Genomic DNA, 21,225 nt, shown 5'->3' with positions numbered 1-21,225 from the left:
TCCATCATTCTTGTTTACCGCCTTCGTTCTCCCACTCAGTAACGGATATGATTTAAAATGTAGCGAAGTACAATACTTCAAACAAAAAATACTTAAGTAAAAGTAAAATTACATATTAAAAATATTTTAAAAAGTAGAAGTACACAAAAAAACTACTCAATTACAGCAACGCGAGTAAATGTAATTCGTTACTTTCCACCCCTGCATTTTAAAGTGGACTATTGTCTTGATAAACTAAATATATCCCACCTCTGTAATTATTTCACGTTCATATTAAAACAAAGCTAAGTACAAATCAGGTACGTAGCGGTTAGCATTTGGGAATGTTTAGTATGAATTGAGCAGGTTTTTATTTTGAAAGGTACTAGCGGATCTCACTTTGCTCGTTTCCGGCATCTAGCTCGATCCTTCTTCAGGTCGCTGCCAGGTGAGTGCGGTGCGCCGTGGACGAAGCTCAAATGTCACAAGTTGAAGCGTTAAACTTTACTTTTGGTCCGCGTTTACTCAAACGACCTGTAGCGTTTGCAGCTTCCGAGCAAATATGAATTAACGTGTTACGAGTAGAAGTTAAGTTGTCTAAAGCGACGTCTCGGGGTTCCGTGTATGTTCCGAGGTGTGGTGCTCATGTCGTGGAACGCCAACTAGAAACCAGATGTTTAGCTTCCACTCCTAACACACTGCTATGCTGCCGAGGCTGATGCACTCCTGCAATCTGAGCCATTAGGAGTCACCGTGCAGCTTAACACACGACATGTAAGAGAATGAGTCATTGCACAGGAAGCTGTGGCAACCATGGATGCGCCTTTCAGTGACCCGGTGTGTCATCACCGGAGATAGAAGCAGAACATCGGATAAATCCGCTGAGCAAGAGGGACCTCTCCCTGCTGGTAACAGTCCTGACTGTTACACACGAGTACGGAGCAGCTCTTCGCTTCAAGAATCAACAAAAAAACCTTGGAAGCCAAATATGCTGCTTTGACCGAAAGGACATTAAGCGGAATAAAATCTATTTAATCAAAGATTCTGGACAATGACTGAATTATGGGTGTTCAGGACCATTATGACTACTGAATACTTTTACGGTACAAAGTTAAATAATCATTCAATGTAAAATCCCTATATTTCAAAGTTCAAAAGGACCATTTTCTTTGGACTGCAATGAAAATTACTTTTCTTAATAATTCCAGGCAAAACTAATTCAATTGTTTTAAGGGCCTCTCTGACTACTAGGATGCTGAATATTTACAGTAAAAATGTTATTTAGAGAGATCCTGCACAGACATTCTTCTATCATTGTCCAATTTACTATTTAAATTAGCCTTTATTCCGGTTATGTGTTTAATACCGTAAATGTCATGTAAAGTGCATGTAAATTTGTGCACTAAAGTGTCTGCAGAGTTGAACGCAGTGAACTACTGGAGCGGGCCCAACTCCCTCGATCTACATCAGCTCCTTCATTCCATGTATGCAACACCACCACCATCAAGATGTTAAAACTGTCCAATGGACCAACCACTGGCGTACATGTCTTTGCCACCTAACCTGTACATGCAGCTGAGCGCTTGGTATACGCTGTTTGTAAATCAGTTAAATGAGCCATCTTATCCCAGAAGGGCTAAGCACCCAAACTGTGCATGTTAAATAGTCATCTAAATAAATGGAGATATTGTTATTCTTTTATTCGTCTTCAAGATGACCAAGGTAAACGAAATGTAAACTCAATCCGTGCTAAGAAACCTTCCTCCCCTCAGCTTTGAAGATGAGTTCCAGAGTGTCAGGTGATCTGGAGAACGCAGAGGAGGAGGCTGAAGAAGAAGAAGATGAAGGAGAAAAGAGTGTCAACCCGACAGAGGTCAAAATGAGTCAGATAGTGATGCCTTGTCACAGCAACCACAGACAGGAGCTGAGTGTGGGTCAGCTGCTCAAATGGATAGACTCCTGTGCCTGTCTCTCCGGTGAGGTGTGTGCGTGTGTGCGTGTGTGTGTGTGTGTGTGTGTGTCAGAGCCACACTTTGTGTGTGAGAGAGAGAGAGAGAGAGAGAGAGAGAGATATGATGACATGTGTCTGTTTCACATGGGCAGCTGAGCGGCATGCTGGGTGCCCCTGTGTCACCGCCTCCATGGATGACATCCACTTTGAACATACCATCAGGTAACATCAATTCGAGAGAGAGATTTGATTTTGAAAAAACCTTTATTTTTACATTAAAATAAATAAATAATAGCAATATGTATACAAACTAGACAGGTATATAATATAGTATGTATCTAGTATAATCAGTTTGGACGATCTGGACTCCGCCGCACTCCTCCAGCATCTAGTTGTCCGCGGGTCGCCCCGCACACGATCCTCCTCAGCCAGGCTGACAACTCACTCGGTTGTGCTCCCCCCTTCTCTGGTGAGCTTGAGGAGGAGCTTCCTCAGCCTGAAGACCTCCTGTTGGGTGAAGTCTCCTGCGCCCTTCTTCGTACTGCCGTGTCGGGCGGAGCGAGCAAACTTCTCCAGTTCAGAGAAGTACTCCTCCAGCTTCACTCCCCTCTCGTTCTTGGTGAGATGCAGGAACTCCTTCACCTGCCCCACCCCGTACCTCCTGGAGACCGTCCCACCTGAGGAGACACTGATGGTAGAGCCCCACCCCGAAGAGGAGTCGGACTCCCCACCCCCCGCCCTCCCCTTTGCTCAACGCACCCCCTCTCTTTGCCTGAGAGCCACCTCTTCTGGCTCCGGTTTCCTTTTCAGGTGGGGGACCTTAAAGCCCACCCCCCCGTCTTCCATCTCCTCCTCGCTGTCGGAGACGCCCCTCTCACGAACGGGCGACCCCCGAACTCCTTCACCATGGTTCTCCCGACTCACCCCACCGTCCCCTCTTTCATACGGTCATACACGAGGGCTGCATTCACCTCCCCATCCACACCTGCACTCACCCCCTCCCTCGCGTGATCGATCAGCTGGGCTTCGCCCATTCCCTCCCCCACCTGACTGACCAGTTGGGCCCCACTCACCCCCTCACCTGACTCCCCACCGACCCTCTAAGCCCAGACATGCCAACCCTCCCAAATTTCAAAGCCCCTCCCGAAAATCTCGTGGACCGACCTTTCTCCCGAATTTCTCCCAATTTCCACCCGGACAACAATTTTGCTACACCATCCGTCACTGGGCGCGCCGTTTCAGACCGAATAACCGAATAATAATATTCTATATAATATAAATAATAATACCGCTAGCACCCCCCCGCCCCCCCCTGGGGATCGCTAGCACCTATTAAATATCTCCCCACTCCCCAAGAGACCCACTCACCGCTTCACCTGACTCCCCACCGATCTGCTGGGCCGATCGGCTACAAACACGCACAAATTACACAAAATCACACATACACATTCACACCCTAAAGACTCGGAAATAAACAAAATTTCAGCTCAAACGATCACAATCAAACAATTCACTTCACGCTCCGTTCACTCCACACTCCTTCCACTCAGAGAGAGAGAGAGAGAGAGAGCGAGCTAAACAGCGAGCTAAACAGCTAAATTGCTAAATGTCTCTCTCTGTTCAGGGTGGGCCAGGTGGTGAATATCAAGGCAAAGGTCAACAGAGCCTTTAACACCAGCATGGAGGTCAGATCACCTTGCATTGTGTTTCTGCTCTACATTCTAGCATTTCTAGACACAAGACTTACTTGTCTTCTGTTACTTTACATTCATACTACTACACATATTGTTCACTCATTCACAAACTCTCTAGTAAACACAATCCGTCCTTAGACAGGGACATAGAGACACCTGGCCAGATGGTGGTATTTCCTGCTACTGCAGGTGCCACAGACTCACGAGGGGGAGTGGAACCAATTAAAGCACCTTAAAAGCTTGTTTGGGAACATCACTTTTTTGGAGATTTACATTATACTTTTTTCCTCATGTGTGCGGCTGTTGTTGGCAGGTGGTTCCCCCCAAATGAAGCTTATTACACTTTCCATTGCGTGTTTGTGTGTATATATATATATATATATATATATATTATAATAATAATAATATAATGTAAGCCTTGTCTAAATGAATACTGCTAGCTACAAGCTAACTAATGCTTCACTGCAGCTCTTCCCCGGTGTGTTCCAACCCAGGTGGGAGTACAGGTGAGCTGTGAGGACCTGTTCTTGGATCGGCACTGGAGGGTTTGTCACGCCTACGCCACCTTTGTTACCCAGCGCACAAACACAGGGAAAAAGGTACGGTGTGCTCTGTGGAACAGATGTTCAACCAGCCTGCTGGGTTTTAACAACTTGTGTATTAGAGTTGAGCCATGTTGAAATAGATCAGTCTATATCTTTGTGTGTGTGAGGGGGCTTTTCTGACATAACTACTAACATCTATCACAGGTGATCTTGAAGCTCATCATACCTCACACTGAGAAAGAGCAGGTTGAGTACAGCGTGGCAGCTGAGAGACGCAGGGTCAGGATGCTGCACGATGACATCATCAAAGATCTTCTCTCCCACGCCTCCGTCCTGCAGGGTGGGTGTGAGGCACACTGCCGTAGCCGTTTCCCCTCATGAAGCAGTTACTGCACTGAGTTTGGAGTTAACATTTGTACATCCAGGAGCAAAAGGGAACTTTTTTCACTGATTCACTCAACTTTAAAATGAATTATCCTTGAAAAATGTATACTTACAATATAAAGTGAACTACCGCTTGCCCAGCTCCCAGCTCACCTTTCTCCATCTAGGATACATCAAATGTGTCCTGAAATCACAGACTGGAGGGCTGCATGCTTGAAGGAGCCCACAGAATGGTACAGCTTAAGTAATGATATCGGTCGACGAATGATGATGAGCAGCCTCTGGAGGATGGGAAGGGAGCATGGCTGGATTAAAATTGTAAAAAGAAGACTTCCCAACGACTATTCCTAACCACGACTCCTTGACCTTTTGTGTAAAACCACATGGGGTCCAGGAATGATAGGAGATAGGAGAATTAATAAGGAGTTAGCAAAGGAAAACCGCTGTGTTTAGGGAATCCGACATTTACTTCCTCTAAGCTACGTAGTTGTGATGCGACGGGAGACGCATGTTAGTGACGTCGGTCTGCAGCGGCAAAACTACAATTTTTCCAGAGATGGACTACAAAGAGACATCTTAGATGCCTTCATGTGTTGTTACAATGCTGAGTCATGCAGACAACATAAAAAACAGGTTCAAAGGATTCATTAACAAGGCTGCACCTTAAACAAGTTATGCTAACGATTACTTACAGGATCTGCGTTTCTCGCTCATGATCGTTATTTCTCATGAACGGCCCAATGATACGTCACTACTAAAATATTGCTGCTGCAAGGAATTGTGGGACGGAAGGAACTCCTTTCCCTTTAAAAAGGATGGTCCAGTGGTTCCTATACTAAAGGAGCTAAGTAGGGAAGCATTAGATAATTCAAACAGGTCTTTTCATGGCGACCACTTACACCATTTCACTCAGTTAGGAACTTTCCTAAGCAAAAAGGTCCATTCCAATCCAGCCTCAGACAAGCTGAGACTGCAAAGTGGGAGTGGTGTGGACTCTCCACTGACTCACTAGCACCTCTCAGGGTGAATGTGGTATTACAACACTGGACGGGCCGTGGCTAGCTGGCTAACATTCTCAATTCAGTATATATCTGCAACACCATGATGCCGACACTGTAGGCTGATGCACGCTGTAGTCATATTGAGAGAAACAACTTGGTTTGGGTCTTTACATGAGATGTTAAAGATACTTGGAATACCAACAACTATTCCTACTAACGTGGCTTTCACTTCTCTAACACAGGCCGGTTTCTCGGATGTTCCAATAAACGGCCGTGCACCCGTCAGTGTTTTCCAAATCTCTTAATTTATTGTCATTCACGGAATACATGCACTCTCCAGGCACATAGCCGCCTGGAGTGTCCGTGTCCACTGTCCCCTTCCGGTCCTAGTACTGGTTGCCAATATATAGGGAGAGAAGAACTTCCTTAGACGGCTGTCAGGTGAGGTCCACCAAGCCGCTTCCCGTCACTGTCCAAATATGTGTGTGTGTGTTTCAGCTGACAACTGGGCACCAGGCAATGCTGTGGCAGCAGAGAAGACCAAGGTGGAGAGTGTGGAGCTGGTCTTACCCACACATGCTAACCACCAGGTCATTGTTGACGTATTCTATTGATCAACGATACCTGATCCATCACATGCATTCAGTGTGCTGTATTCAGGGGTGTCTCATCACTTCCCTTTATCTGATTACCAGGTGAACACGTTTGGAGGACAGATCATGGCATGGATGGTGAATGTAGCTACAATTGCTGCCAGGTACGGTCACACACATTTTGAATGCTTTATTAGTAGTGGGTTTACAGACATAATGGTCTCCTTTCATTGCTCTACTTATAGTATATACATTTTCCTCGTTGCAGTCGTCTCTGTCAGGCTCACCCAACTCTGCGCACCATCGACATGTTCACCTTCAGAGGACCATCTCACGTTGGAGACAGACTGCTGCTCAGGGCTATAGTCAACAACGCATTCAAAAACAGGTATCATGTGGATGAACATAGGCCTAATGTTAAAATAAGCAAAAAGACTGATTGTGTGTGTGCTGCAGCATGGAGGTGGGGGTGCGAGCCGAGGCCTACCATGAGGAAGGGCCTAACCGGCACATTAACTCGGCCTTCATGACCTTTGAGGTGCTGGACGACCACAGGAAGCCATGTACGTTACCACGGATACGACCTGAACCCTTGGTGAGTCTAAGCTGTTGGGATGTCTACACAGTCCCAATAATCCCACTTGTTCTGACAGGAGGTCCAGCAGCAATCTGACAGTACCATGAATTACATTTATTATATTTATATGTGCAGTAGCAGAAAATTATATTTTTATGGAGACAAAATCATAAAATACGAGATTTGCTGTTGTTGTTATTTGAGAACTTTTGGTACAGCCCAATTTAAAGACAACTTATGAATGCGAATGAATGTTAGTTACTGATTAGCAAGTGACATATTGTGTGGTTTCCCTGGTCATCAGCCTATGAATGGGTGAATGATGACATGCTGTCGGGGAGGAGGGGGGGTTGGCATATCAGCTGTAGCCACCTTGTTAGAGCCAATCAGTGAGTACTGCTCACTGACAAAAACTCAAAGGCACACAGCAGCTCAGGTATACATTACTCCACTATATCTGTGCAAGGGAAATGGTCGGCACTGGACAGTTGTGCTTGTAACGTAAGACTTTAGAAGCTGCAGGTCTTGCTCTATCTCATACACACATCATAATTACTTTTAAAAATGAATACGTAAAGATCACAGTTTTACCAGATTATGGGTGAAGGACATGAATTGTTTCCTTTTAAGCATTTGCTCTTTGCAACTTCCAAAATGTTGTGCAGATCAAAGAAGCTAGTTGTTTCTGAACCTGAAGGTATTTTGTGCACACGTTTATACTCTATGTGATGCAGTGATGTGTTTAATGAACCGGCATCTTTCTTTGTCTGAGTCTTGGTCTGTCTCTTACTGTCTTTCATCACAGGAAGGGGGGAGGAGGTTTCAAGAGGCCACAGCCAGGAAGAAGATTCGACTGGACAGGTAATCTATCTGCCTATGACTGGGAAGAGAAAGTATTTTTTTTCAGGGAAGCGCACAATCCACAGAAATGTCAATATGCAGTACAGAGTGGGAAGATGTATCACACCGCGCTAAAGGCAGGGAGGAAAACATGAAATACCTTGACTCTAGTGGTCAAAAGATGCAGAGAATATGTGAGCACATGGTGAATAGAGTTATCACCCAGTTCTGACCCTAAGCGTCCTTTTGTGGTTTCAGAAAGTACATCATCTCACGTACGCAGGGAGAAGTCCCCCTGTCTGTCCCCTGGGACCCCAGAAACCAGGTAACAACATGACTTTGTTAGGATTAGGATTACTTTCCTGAGTGATGGATACAAAAGACAGAGCCCCTCCCCCCTCAACTGGTCCACAGACACAGGGATCACTAAAACCAGGACCTGCACATCGAGGAAACGTTTCTTTGAGTTGTTTATTAACTATGGGATGCCTTCTACGTCTGCAGGAATACAAGTGATCATAAACCATGAAGACTCATAAAACCTTGTAGACTGAAGCCTTTGAGCTATGAGTATTCTCAGCGAGTCCAAACACGTGGCAACTAGAACGGAGGGACATGCAGCATTGCCGTTCAGATGTTGTCGTGGACATTTCTGTTTGAACTTTCTCTCGGTGGAATAGTAGAAAAGTGCCGATCTGCCCCAGCGGTGTCTCCCTCCAAACAAAGAGAGCGGAGTCCCACTCGGTTGTTTATTCATCTGGCGTTGTGCCTGACATTTGTAGATCATAACATCATGATGGAATTATTTCACTGTTTTGGAAAGACATGTCAACATTAGCAACAGTATCGATGTGTGCGACATGTACACAAATTATTCAATGTGCGTCTTCTTGTGATATTAAATCCACATATAAAATAATATTTCTGCTTTTGATTTGGTTTTACTTGGACATTTCAGATCTTCCATATAGCGGCAGCATCCACACCTTATTATGTTGGGTTGCTTCATGATCAAATAAGCAGTTACAGTGATACAGACATTTTCTCTAATCCAGATGTTTTATGCTATGTGGTGCACTGCAAAGTCGTTGGAACATTTCAGAGCAGTAGTAATGAGTTATGATTCAAGGACCACCAGTTCTGACACTAGTTTTTCCATTTCCAAAGCAGGCGATTTGATTTATTTAAGTTAATCCCAGTCTAAAAACATCAGTAGAAATGATGATCTAAAATGAGGAACATACAAAATATATTATAGTTTGTGAATAATGCCAGTAAAGTAATTTAGATTTAATAAAATAAGACCACAAAGCCGAGATGCTGATGATTTTTCCCCTCAGTGCTTTAACAGAAGAAAGAATTCCCCCAAATCCTCTAATTTACTCCCCTGATTTTTTCATTTAATCATTTTCTTAAATTTAATTTTAATTGATAAAAACGTGTTGTAAATTATGACATCTATCTGATTTCTTATCATTCTTTGCACTCAACAACAATCTGGAGTTCACTGGAATCTAATTTGACTAATAGTATGACACTAATAAAATTTGTGTAGCTGGATATTTTTCTGCCACTGTCCAAACAAACCAACTTCAAAAACACACAAACCCCCCATAAAGCATAAGTATTTGAATGTCAACATTAAACCAACTGTTTAGTTCCTAGACAGTCGAACCAGGCCGTGCTTTCTGCGAATGTTTCATTATCATTATTGATTGATTTGTTGTTTTTTCAGAGTCACTGTGTCTAGCATGAGCCCAGTGTGGAAATAGTGTGTGCATGCTACTGTGTCTGTTGACTTATGCTGTGTGTGTGTGTGTGTGTGTGTGTGTGTGTTTTCAGGTGTATCTGAGCTATAACAATGTTTCTGCTGTGAAGATGCTGGCTGCTAGAAACCACTGGCGACTCAGCTCTGAGAAAGACGAGGTATACAACCGGGTTTTTGTTTATTTGTTGTCATGTCACCACAGGTTCAGCAGTTCATTCCCCGGCTCCATTGGTCCATGTCGATATGTATTTGTGTAACACGCTTAACCCTAAACTGGTGGAAGGGCACTAAAATCATTCAATCAAATATTACTGGGTACATTCCACTTTTCAAAAGCATCATGTGTTCCCAGGTCCGTCTTTACACCATGGAGCAGAAGTCCACGCTGAGCTTCAGGGTGGAGTCGGAGGTGGATGTTCCTGCTCACAGAGCCTTTTGTCTGCTGGCTGAGCTGAGCAACAGGCCCAGCTGGGACACACATTATCAGTAATTCTTCTACACACACATGCACGCACACAAAAAATCCCACAGATGAGAATCCAGATAGTGTGTTTTGGTATTTGGTTCATAATCAGTGAAGAAGGCATGAATGTTGAATGCCCAAATCACTCGATTTGTTTGATTTAGTGTGGACTCTGGTTTCTGGCAGATGGTTATTTGAGTGTGGCCAACTGGAGATACAGGTCAGGCTGTTCATAGTCCAGTAAGAAATGTCAACAGAAAACCTTTGAAGTGTAAGGTAATAAAGCAGGGGGAGGGGGGGGCGGGTATTCTCTACATAGAGCTTGGGTAGCTTACATTATGTTCTTCTATTCATTTTAAACAGGGTAAAATAAAGCAATGTAAAACCATAACTGCTGTAGTTTTGACATTTACACGTTATAGATATAATGTGTAAATTAGAGCTTTCGAGGGGCTGGTAGGACTGTGTTGGCATTGGATACAATGGCTAGAGGTTTCCTTCATTTCCCGTCTTTCTGCATCCTTGTCATCTCTGTTTTTCTTGAATCAGGAAATGTGAGCTGATTCACCGGGTGGACGATGATGACTTCCTATATAGAGTGGTGACCCCATCGGTGAGTCGGGGTGCAGTAGGTGCCCCGACTTCAGCCAATCAAGGAGAAGGGATTCTGCAGGATTTCATCTTGTTGGCTTCAAAGAGGAAGCCTTGTGGCAGCGGGTAAGTAGAATGACAGGTCAAAGGTCATACATCGCTCTCTCTCCTGGATCACCTGTGGACTCTTGTTTTTTTCCCCCTCAGAGATCCGTATGTCATCGCACTGCGCTCAGTGTCCCTGCCCATGTACCCTCCCTCTGAAGGGTACAACAGAGGAGAGGTTCTGTGTGCTGGATTCACCATCGTGGAGACCAGCAATAACATGTCACTGGTGAGACCAATAGTTGTTAGAGTGGATTAAAGTGAAAGTGTTTATTAACTACAATCTAAACAAACTCCACCATTATTACTTCCAGATCAGTTACTATAACCAGGCGTCTCCAGAGGTCCTTCCCTACATCTCCACAGATATCGCTGGCCTCTCTTCCTCCTTCTACCACACCTTCTGCTCCTGCAGCCGATACCTGACCAGGAACCGACTGCCGTCCTCCTCTGAGGTGCAGACGGGTCTAAACCAGCTGGCCAGCACAGACCGTCCCACCTGTGAGGTTGGAGCTGAGAGTTTGTCAGTGGCTCTCCGCAGCACCCAGCTGTAGTCACTCAGTTCCCTTGGGCAGGTTTACATGCGTTGACATGGCCCTACTAATGTTGTCAGAACAAAAGGGATTTACAATCTAAGGTAACACTAAAGGGCCTAAAATGCAAAAAAGAAAGGCGGGTAACTCTGGTTAGAACACTCGTTTACTGCAGTGTGCACAAACATTTGTATTTTTACCTTTTGTTTTGTAAATATGAACAAATAAACATGTTCACATATAAAACATATTTTCTCTTTTTGGTTCCGTTCAGAATTCAAATGCAAACTACCAAACAATATAAAAATGAAAATAAATGGTTGCAAGGTAAGCCATTGTCTCGTCTACAGCCACACTAACAGCTCTGTGAGGAAAAGCAGGCTGCATTAGCATAGTGAGTGCAACCATCATAACCAACTTTAATTATTGAATCGTTGGTTATATATTCAATTATTACAGATATGTTCCCCTCCTCTCACATCCTGAAAGCAGGACTAATGATTAGTTAGGCCTCCACCTCCCGCACAAGCCGTACTATCAGTCAGGTCTGCTGGGGCTTTCCTCCACGCACAGCCTCTGCTCTAGAACCAAACGCTGGATAGAACTGTCAAGTGTGCTGCAGTGGGCTACAGTATGTTCAAGTGTGTTGTAAAGTAAAGATTTTGAGGTGGGACAGAAGGCGCTCAAAGTACTCATGCACAGAGGTTAGGGCGGCGGGTCAGTACATCAACTTTTACTATAGTCAGACCTATTTTAGTTACAATGGGGGTGTGCCCCGCTCTTTCCGCCGATGACGTTGATTCTCCGTAATGGTGTTGCTGGGGAACGTGTCTGGGCAGATCCTCCACATGAAAAAGCAAACTAGTGTTGTGGAAGATTTTCTCATGCAATCGGAAATCAGTTGTAAAGTCTCTTGTGAATCAAAGTTGTATTTTCCGTTTATTTCTTGCAAGGAAGAAGAGGTCTGCAACAGCTATCAGAGGTGGGGACTCGAGTCATGTGACTTGGACTCAAGTCAGACTCGAGTCATGAATTTGATGACTTGAGACTCGACTCGACAAAACGTACAAAGACTTGCAACTCGACTTGGACTTTAACATCGATGACTCGTGACTTGACTTGGACTCGAGTCTTTTGACTCGAGAAGACTTGCTACTTCCCATGAAAACTGGGGGAAAACATTTTCACACGGCCGCGCCGCTCTGTTTATCTGCATCTGTCAAAAAAATGTGCGCCACCTGTATGCAGAGAGCGCTGCCTGCACGACATCCAATCACTGCAGTCCATTTTACCGTATCAACGAGACAGCTCGTTCATGGTTACAAAAATCGGGATCTTTGAACTCGGATTCAGACTCCGATGGAAATCCTCGCCAACATTATGTCAACGTCCGTTTTAAAGTAATTGGTTTTAGACATTAATCTAATAAAACATTATGGCATCATTATATTTTGCCATTACACTAGTCATCAACTAGGAGGACCGAGTGATGTAGCTGTGTAGTTATAGTTAACAAAACTACTTGATGAAACATTTTCTAGCGGAGTCATTGACATTCCACATATCTACTTTTACTAATATACTGATTATGTATCAGCTTTGTCTTTACTGATACCTGTCAGTTAAGTGTAATATGTGTGTAATAAGCTGTAATACGTGTGTAATAAGCTTTGATAATCAATATGGCCTAACTTTCTGGTGAGCACAGCTGTGACAGTAGTGATATTTAAAAGGAATGACAAGTCCAACAGATGCTGACCCAAATAAAAGCCTCTCTTTTCTCTTGTCCTGTGTTGTTGGTGTGGCCTCATCCAGGAGCAAAACTTAGAAGAACCAATCCGACGTCTTTTTATGTTGTCATACCAGTGAGCATTTATGACAAGATAGAGAGCCTTTGGTGAGCCCTCAAAAACACAACCACCTTCTTTCAAAGTTTAGAGCTAAGCTGAGACTCACCAATCAGCCGGCTGGACTATTCAAAATGTTCTGTTCTTTAAAGATACTTAAACATGATCCCGGACAAGAAGATAAGATCAATGCAATAAAAGCAAAATAAAATTAAAGCTGCGAGCAGCGTTGGACGGGTCCTCGCTACTCCTTGCACGTCGGGGCACTGGCCGGACGGTTACAAATGCGGCCGAGGAACCCTGCGGTCGTTGGACGAAGCGTTCGCAAGTCAGTAGTCGTTAACCATGTGGAGCAACGCCAGGAATGCCTCTTTGCAAACTTTATCTTTGACATTATCATGGTCTTAGGCCTTTTATGTCAACATATAGCAGGAGCTTCTGATGTACCATTAAAAATGAAAACCTCTCAGAATACCATAGATCAGCCAATTTCCTTGAAAATCTATCACCAAACTACATTTGGTCATTTTCAGATTAGGTTCAAAAGGAAACAATCAATACCTTCATGGCCATTCCACTTCAGGTTGATAGTACACATCCTCAAGGTGACATTATGGATAACCAGGACATTCTGATGTTAAAAAATATATAAAAGCCACTCAAAATACCATACATAACCCAACTTCCTTCGAAATCTTTTAAAAGGTGTTTTTTTTTAATTGCGCCCTACGCAAATAGTTTAATATTTCATCTGGCAAAATGCAGCTTTTAGAGGCCGAGGTCTCAAGAGCACACTGCAAGGATTTGCAAGTTATAAATCTTGCCAGATTAAGCCACACCCTTTACAAAATGAATTACTCGTAATATCTTCTTAAAACCATAAAACAGGTCAGAAATGATCATATGGATGTTTAAAGGATGAGAGGTTCATGCTATATGAGAAATATGGAGCAGATTAGATAAAGTATGGTCGAGTTAAAACAACTTCAACGTTCGTGGCGAATGGTGGTTTTTTGAAACACATATACATATGTATATTTTGGAAATTCTTCTGGCAAAATGCAAGTTATCAGCACCATTCCGATATATCAAGGGAACATTAAACCAATAATGATCCACCAAAGGTTTTGTGACAATCAGACTCAGCGTTTAGGAGAAATTGCGTTGCATTGTGTTTTTCACTAAATTCAAAATGGCGGAAAATCTAGTTAGGCGGTTTGCATACCATGATTGACTATTTTTGTAGAGCATGTCCAAGAGCACCTGTGTGCCAACTTTCAAGTTGATTGGACATTGGGGGGCGCAAACTGGCCTTGTGCGGTCTTTTTTTTTAATTCTAGAGGGCGCTATAGAGACATTTCTTTATAACCAAACGTGAGACCCAAAAATGATCACATTTTTAAACAGTCCAGATATCCATGCCAAATTTAACAACTTTTTGAATATGATAAATATATATATTTTTTATGAAGGAAATTGGCTCATATATACTGTAGTATTTTGAGAGGCTTTACTTTTTAATGGTACATCAGAAGCTCCTGGTCATATGTTGATATAAAAGGCCTAAGACCATGATAATGTCAAAGATAAAGTTTGCAAAGTGGCATTCCTGGCGTTGCTCCACACGGTTAACGACCACTGATTTGCGAAACGCTTCGTCCGACGGCTGCAGGGTTCCTCGGCCGCATTTGTAACTGTCCGGCCAGTGCCCCGACGTGCAAGGAGTAGCGAGGACCCGTCCAACGCTGCTCGTTTTCTTTGTGCTTTGTACTGGATCCACACTAAACGATTTCAGCACTTCTGCACACATACCATTGGTACCACGTTCATCCAGTAGATGTCCCCTGGTGTAAGTAAGAAAGGGAAAACAACAGCACAGAGATGTGATGAAACATTCTCCTAGTGGTGATGTGAACACATGGCCACATACGTTTGATCTGATCCTGTCATGGCTTTCTGCTTTCTTCTTGGGACACCTCCCGAAACAAGGCAGAGGAGCTTTACAGTGGACACCTTCCCTATCTGTGAATCATCTCCTCTGGCACTGAGATGGTTAAACTAAAGTCACTGATTGCTTTGTAGGAGGAAACTATGTACTGAATTTGTGCAAGAAGATATGAATGTATGAACGAAGAAACATAAACCATAGTAGTAACACACATAGTACATCCTCATTAGCCTAGCTGCTGCCCGGACCTATCAGAGGCAAGAATAAGAATTATGGGTGGAGAGATTTGGTCATGATGGAGAAAAGCAAAGAGAGGGAGGAAGAGGGAAAGAGAGGAAGGTGAAAGTGTGACTGGACGGGAGCTCAAAGCTCACAGCAGTGGAGTCGGGACAGCTTGGGTGTCAGCCAATCAGAGCAGCAGGGTGCTCCGGTACCGGGTCCAAACCATGCCGGTGAGACGGGGCCACGTGGCGCCTCAGAACACTTTCCTGGACACCATCATCCGCAAATTCGAGGGACAAAGTAAGTAGACTGAGAGCAGTTTAAAAACCTCAATGTGAACGCAATCTGAGAGTATTTTATGTTTAACATTTGCTGGGATAAACTAAAACCTTTGTTTTCTTACACAAATGTTAGAACATTCATACGAGTGGTCAAGTTGCTGCTAAATACAATTACAAATAGGAATATAATAATATATAATATATATATAATATAATATAATAATAATTCATAATTCCTAGTAGATCCCTTTTTCTTAACGTTATCCTACGTTATCCAACATTATGGGAAATACTAAACAGAACCTTTTATTCCATGTTCTGTGTGCTTCATTGTTTGGTTCTGGCTTTTTTTGCCAGCTGCCACTGGAGCTTGAAAAGTCAGAATGTTACAGCTGTTGATGGGGGAAACAGACATTATCTACTGCACAGATCAAGTTTACGGTGTGGGATCAGGTCAAAATGAAGTAGACCAGCGCACATGCTGTGAGTTGGTTTGTTTGTTTCCTGATGCCACCTTCTCTTTCCTCTCCCTCCAAAGATCGAAGGTTTATCATTGCCAACGCACAGGTGCAGAATTGCGCAATAATCTTCTGTAATGACGCCTTCTGTAAGATGTGTGGTTACACACGGGCGGAGGTCATGCAGAAACCCTGCACCTGCAGCTTCCTCTACGGACCTCACACCAAGAGACCTGCGGTGGCCCAGATGGCTAAAGCGCTGCTGGGAGCAGAGGAGAGGAAGATTGAGATTTCCCTCTACACCAAAGAAGGTAGGATCCTGTCCACCCTGACTCTAGCTGCGTGCCTGTTTAGTACTTGCATGGTCAGAACTGATTGGGGTGTTGCTATTTGCAGCGTTCTTGGGAACTGATAATACAAAAAACATAACTCTCCACCGGGTGGTAGTACGGTCACATGTCCACTCAGTCAGAGCAACCTGCGAAATAAACTCAAAGCTCTAAAAATATAAATGACTGTTACTGTGTTATATTGATCCTATTATCATTACTATATAATAAAAATGTGATACAGAATTGTGCTAAATCTCAAAGCACTACCATCCGTCCCTAGCAATAAAGGGCCATACAGACACAGAGCCCTTACGGCATAGTGAGAGTCTTGTCATCTTGTGTACACATTTCATTCATTTGTAGTCTTTGGAGGCAACTGACACTGACATAAGTGAAATTAATTGAATCAATCGAACTTCTCACACAAGCCTTTATATCATATGTAATAGTACTTGAAAATCCCTGGAGCTGCACCCCAGCGTTTCTTAGTGGTATTATTCATGTTGTCACAAAGAAATGTAAGGGGCACGACAGCCATTCATTGGGTTCTATTCTGTCTGTTGGACATGGCTCTCTGGAGTGGTGAAAATGGTGCGTTGAGGTCATAGCGAAGGTCGGGGCTAGTCTTTAGAGACAATGAGAGAAAAGGGATCATAGTTTTCATTAGAGCATAAGCACCAAATCAGCCAATAGAAATGATAAACAACGGATTAGAGATGAATGGAAAGAGCCAAAAGATTATCCACTCCACACACACCCACACACACACACACAGTTTTCCCTTTTCACACTTTAGGAACACATAGAAGTAATAACTAAATGGATGTGTTTGAAATGGAAATTTATTAACCTGGATTGTTAGAGGCAATACCACACCTTAGTGCAGGTATGCCTCATATTGCTCAGCTATTCTATGTACAGTTTTTGCCAGGCTTCCTACAATAAACCCTGTGTATTACCGAGCACATTGTTACCCAGAGTAAACAATAGCCAATGTCATGGTACCAGATGGTCCGGATCAACAGCGTTCTCAGGCTCAAGGTGACCCAAAAAAGGTCTTCTGTACAGCCGGTGTGTTATCCATCATCCCTCATCAGCTGAACCCACACCTGGTTGCCTGTGGCTCGTGCGCTTAATCCAAGTCTGCTTTGTAAATTGTCTCTACTGATAGAAGTCCTGGCTGTTAATTCAGCCCTTACACTACCTCTTAACCATTTATTCCACTGTGCTCCATATACAACACACACAAAGCTCAGTGCACTCCATTTACCAAAGACAGCCTGCATACATGTCCATTTTGAAGTTATCTATAGATACAATAAATTATGATATGACATTATCGATTCATTAGTAGTGCAATACATTAGTTTGTATGCAGCATTTCTCGTTTGATTCAAAGATAAATGAATATCTTCCCTTCATTGTCAAGAGTAGGAAGTAACCAAGCATTCTGCTGTGTTGAAATGGTAAACGATATATATACATGTATATAAATAAATAAATATAAATTGTGCAAACAATCCTCTATTCCCATTGTCCTATTCACTGTTTTTCTCCTAAATATATTTATTTAAGGGCAACCCTCAGATAATCAGGTGTCCCTCCAGGACGCTACATCCCCAGCCTCCCCCCAGCCTCTCGTGACGCCACACAGGGTATAATAAAATTCATAATATGGGTAGATGAAAGCCAACGTTCTGATTGGTTGAGAGTCACAAGGGGGGCATCATTCAGCGACCGAGCAGCTGCTAAGGCACACAAGGTCATTTACATTTACAGAAGATGAAGAACTTCTCTTCTTCTGAACAATATAACCTGCAAGAGAGCAGCGCCTTTCAGGGTCCAGAGTGAGAACAACAGTCGATGATCATTGTAACGCCCTCATTCTGTTTCATACAACATTGTGTATTGTCCTTAGGGCGTATGTTCTTCTTGTGTTGGTTTATCGAAGTCTCGCCCCACTGGTTGTTTGGGTAGCTCGTGGGCTGCATCAATGCTGTGTGACGCCTTTAAGTGGTACTTCAGGCTCGTACTCCAGTGATAACACTGTAGAAATTTCAAATTTCAAATGACCTTTCTCCATGTTCTCGGTTAATGTGTGCAGCAGTGTTAAGCCCCTCCCCATGCAAGAAAGAAATGGCATTAACGCATGATGAAGTCATTGAGTTATTGAGCCGACAATGACTGCTACAATAATGCATCGTGCCCAGCCCTAGTTATTAAATATGCAAGCACAGATTTATTGGATACATGCACATTCATACATTTCAACAACAGAAATGTGGGACGTGTTACGGCCTTAACTTTTCCATCAGGTGACCCTTTTCACTGCCTCTGCGTAAGTGATTTTATTCCGCAGCCTCACCTGCTGTATTTCCCTTTTCCCTTTCAAAACCTCCCACCGGCACGGCCTGAATCCCTCCCTTACTCCTCTTACTTTGGACACCAATTGTACTCAATACTTTAAACCGCCCGATTTCTTAAAATCTTCTCGGCTCGTTCTCTTTGATCTTCACTTCTACATACAATCAATACATTTGATGAGAATATCTCCTATTTGGTGTTGTAATACCTGACTAATGTACATGTGTTAAGGACCTCACTGACCACTCTTGTACAGAAAATATATATTTACTGTCTTACATTTTTTTGCAAAGTTGACATTTTGTATTTCATGAGGAATGAATATTTTCTGATTTCAGCTGTTTTGTTTCTCCATCTTCAATCCTTGATGTTTTTTTTGTTTGTTTTTTTAAAAAACTTTTTATTCATATTTTTTCACAGAACAAAAACAGGGAACATTATCTGAGACTAGGGCTAAAAAAGAAAGAAAAAAAGACAGAAAAATAATTATAATAAAAATATATACTGTGTATATACACGTATATCTTGCTGCATCTAATATGAACCATTACATCTCAACAGACACAATACCATAATGTATAGCCATATCATTTATAAATTTAAATATTATTTAACCATGTGCCATCTCGGGTCTTTCATCCAAGATGGCGCCGCAGATGGCTGCCTCGGCGTTTCGGTGCTCTTTGTTTTTTGTTGTTTTCGTCGTTAATTGTGTTTTCTGCTACGAATCCCGGAGCTCTTTCACCAGAGACGAGCTCTTGAACATCCGTGGAACAACTCCAGTGGAGTTATTTCCAACTTTCCTTCTCTCATCTGTGGAATTACTGGACATTCTAGTCAAAGGTGCGCTCACCTTTACCCACGTGGTGAGACGCCGGAGGAGAGGAAAACGTGCCGGCTCGCTGGTGCGACTCCGCAAGCGTGGTTCTCGCACACCGTTGCCAGGCATCTTTCTCTCCAACGTGCGCTCACTGTGCAACAAACTGGACGAACTTCAGCTGCTGGTGAGAAGGGACAGAGACTTTTCTTCATCCTCCGTTTTGTGCTTCACGGAGACGTGGCTCTGTGGATCGATACCGGACTCCGCGCTCCAGCTGGCCGGCTTCCAGCTGCTCAGAGCGGACCGCGACACGGAGCTCTCCGGCAAGACGAAGGGTGGAGGTATCTGTTTCTACTTCAACAACAACTGGTGCAACGACGTAACAGTGATCCAACAACACTGTTCTCCTGCTCTGGAATCTTTTATCATCAACTGCAAACCCTTCTACTCCCCCCGTGAGTTCGCTTCATTCATCCTGGTCGGTGTTTACATGCCGCCGGCGGGCAACGTGCACGAGGCACAGCGGACACTCGCCGACCAGATACGGCGTGTGGAGCGGACCAACCCGGACTCTTTGGTTATTGTCCTCGGTGACTTTAACAAAGGAAACCTCAGCCATGAACTTCCGAAGTTCAAACAATTTATTAAATGCGCGACCAGAGAGGAGAACACGCTGGACCACTGCTACACTACAGCAAGCAGGGCTTATCACGCCGTCCCTCGTGCTGCGCTGGGTCACTCCGACCACGTCATGGTCCACCTGATTCCTGCATACAGGCAGAAACTAAAGCTCTGTAAACCTGTGGTGAGGGAATCCAAGAAGTGGACCAGCGAGGCTCTAGTGGATCTTCGGGCGTGTTTTGACTGCACAGACTGGGATGTTTTCAGGACTGCTTCTGACAATCTGGATGAGTTCACAGAGGCTGTAACTTCCTACATCGGCTTCTGTGAGGACATCTGTGTACCATCATGCACCAGGGTGAGTTATAACAACGACAAACCCTGGTTCACAGCGGAACTCAGGAAACTACGTCTGCAGAAGGATCAGGCATTTAGGAGTGGGGACAAAGACCTGTACACAGAGTCTAAATACAGGTTTAACAAGGCGGTGAGAGATGCTAAACGACTGTACTCTGAGAGACTCCAACATCAGTTCTCAGCTAACGACTCTGCTTCGGTTTGGAGAGGCTTTAAACACCTCACGAACTACAAGCCGAAAACCCCCCACTCCATGAATGACCTCCGCCTGGCAGATGAGCTGAACGAGTTCTACTGCAGATTTGAAAGACAATGTCCTGTCTCCATCCCCCACAACTCCACCACCTCCCCCGACCCATCAGGTGCTCACACCTCTGGACTACTCTCCCCTGGCCCACTGCCCCTCTCTGTCTTGGAGAGTGACGTCAATCGGCTCTTCAAAAGACAAAACCCCCGGAAAGCAGCCGGTCCGGACTCAGTCTCGCCCCACACCCTGAAGCATTGTGCTGACCAGCTGTCTCCTGTGTTCACCGCCATCTTCAACACTTCCTTGGTGACATGCCACGTCCCAGCCTGCTTCAAGGCCTCCACCATCATCCCTGTTCCCAAGAAGCCCAGGATCACAGGACTGAATGACTACAGGCCCGTCGCACTGACCTCCGTAGTCATGAAGTCCTTTGAACGGCTAGTCCTGTCCCACCTGAAGTCCCTCACCGACCCCCTCCTGGACCCCCTGCAGCGCCCCCCGCCACGACGACGCCGGAGCCGCACAGCTCGGCGCCCCCCGAGACCCTGAGGCCCGGTCGCCGACCCGGCAGACCCCCCGAGACCCTGAGGCCCGGTCGCCGGCCTTGAGGGGGGGGTTCTGTCACGGTTTGGGTCTGCTCTGTCTTATTTTGTAGTTTTCATGTCTCTTGTGTTCCTGGGTGACTACACTTCCTGCCTTGTCCT

General features: G+C 44.2%; 2 protein-coding genes across 7 annotated transcripts in view; both read left to right on the top strand.

Annotated features, from left to right (window-relative positions):
* Nucleotides 1-365: 365 nt before the first annotated feature.
* LOC119209414 (acyl-coenzyme A thioesterase 11-like) lies at nucleotides 366-12,749 on the top strand. Of its 6 annotated transcripts, XM_037458750.2 has the most exons (18): nucleotides 409-427; nucleotides 1,397-1,463; nucleotides 1,752-1,955; nucleotides 2,083-2,152; nucleotides 3,555-3,615; nucleotides 4,119-4,223; nucleotides 4,374-4,509; nucleotides 6,053-6,144; nucleotides 6,250-6,311; nucleotides 6,416-6,535; nucleotides 6,604-6,742; nucleotides 7,530-7,585; nucleotides 7,823-7,889; nucleotides 9,407-9,490; nucleotides 9,685-9,818; nucleotides 10,345-10,512; nucleotides 10,594-10,720; nucleotides 10,806-12,749. In XM_037458750.2, exons 3-18 carry the CDS (start codon nucleotides 1,760-1,762, stop codon nucleotides 11,043-11,045), a joined length of 1,857 nt encoding a protein of 618 aa, XP_037314647.1. In that variant the 5' UTR covers nucleotides 409-427; nucleotides 1,397-1,463; nucleotides 1,752-1,759; the 3' UTR covers nucleotides 11,046-12,749. The 6 variants fall into 6 exon arrangements, with proteins under 6 accessions (XP_037314645.1, XP_037314648.1, XP_037314647.1 ...); XM_037458748.2 differs by having other exon boundaries at nucleotides 366-427; nucleotides 1,397-1,955; XM_037458751.2 differs by lacking the exon at nucleotides 1,397-1,463 and having other exon boundaries at nucleotides 401-427.
* A 2,405-nt stretch (nucleotides 12,750-15,154) lies between these two features.
* Nucleotides 15,155-21,225, top strand: part of LOC119209928 (potassium voltage-gated channel subfamily H member 6-like) — a 71,022-nt gene continuing 64,951 nt past the window's right edge. Inside the window, exons 1-2 of the mRNA XM_062557887.1 lie at nucleotides 15,155-15,341; nucleotides 15,861-16,091. Of these exons, the coding sequence (XP_062413871.1) occupies nucleotides 15,266-15,341; nucleotides 15,861-16,091 (307 nt within the window). The 5' untranslated portion in view covers nucleotides 15,155-15,265. The remainder of the gene's footprint in view (nucleotides 15,342-15,860; nucleotides 16,092-21,225) is intronic.

Source organism: Pungitius pungitius, chromosome 15 (genome assembly GCF_949316345.1).
Source record: "Pungitius pungitius chromosome 15, fPunPun2.1, whole genome shotgun sequence".
Classification (NCBI taxonomy): Eukaryota; Metazoa; Chordata; class Actinopteri; order Perciformes; family Gasterosteidae; genus Pungitius; species Pungitius pungitius.
This window is presented reverse-complemented; position numbering and strand designations above follow the sequence as displayed.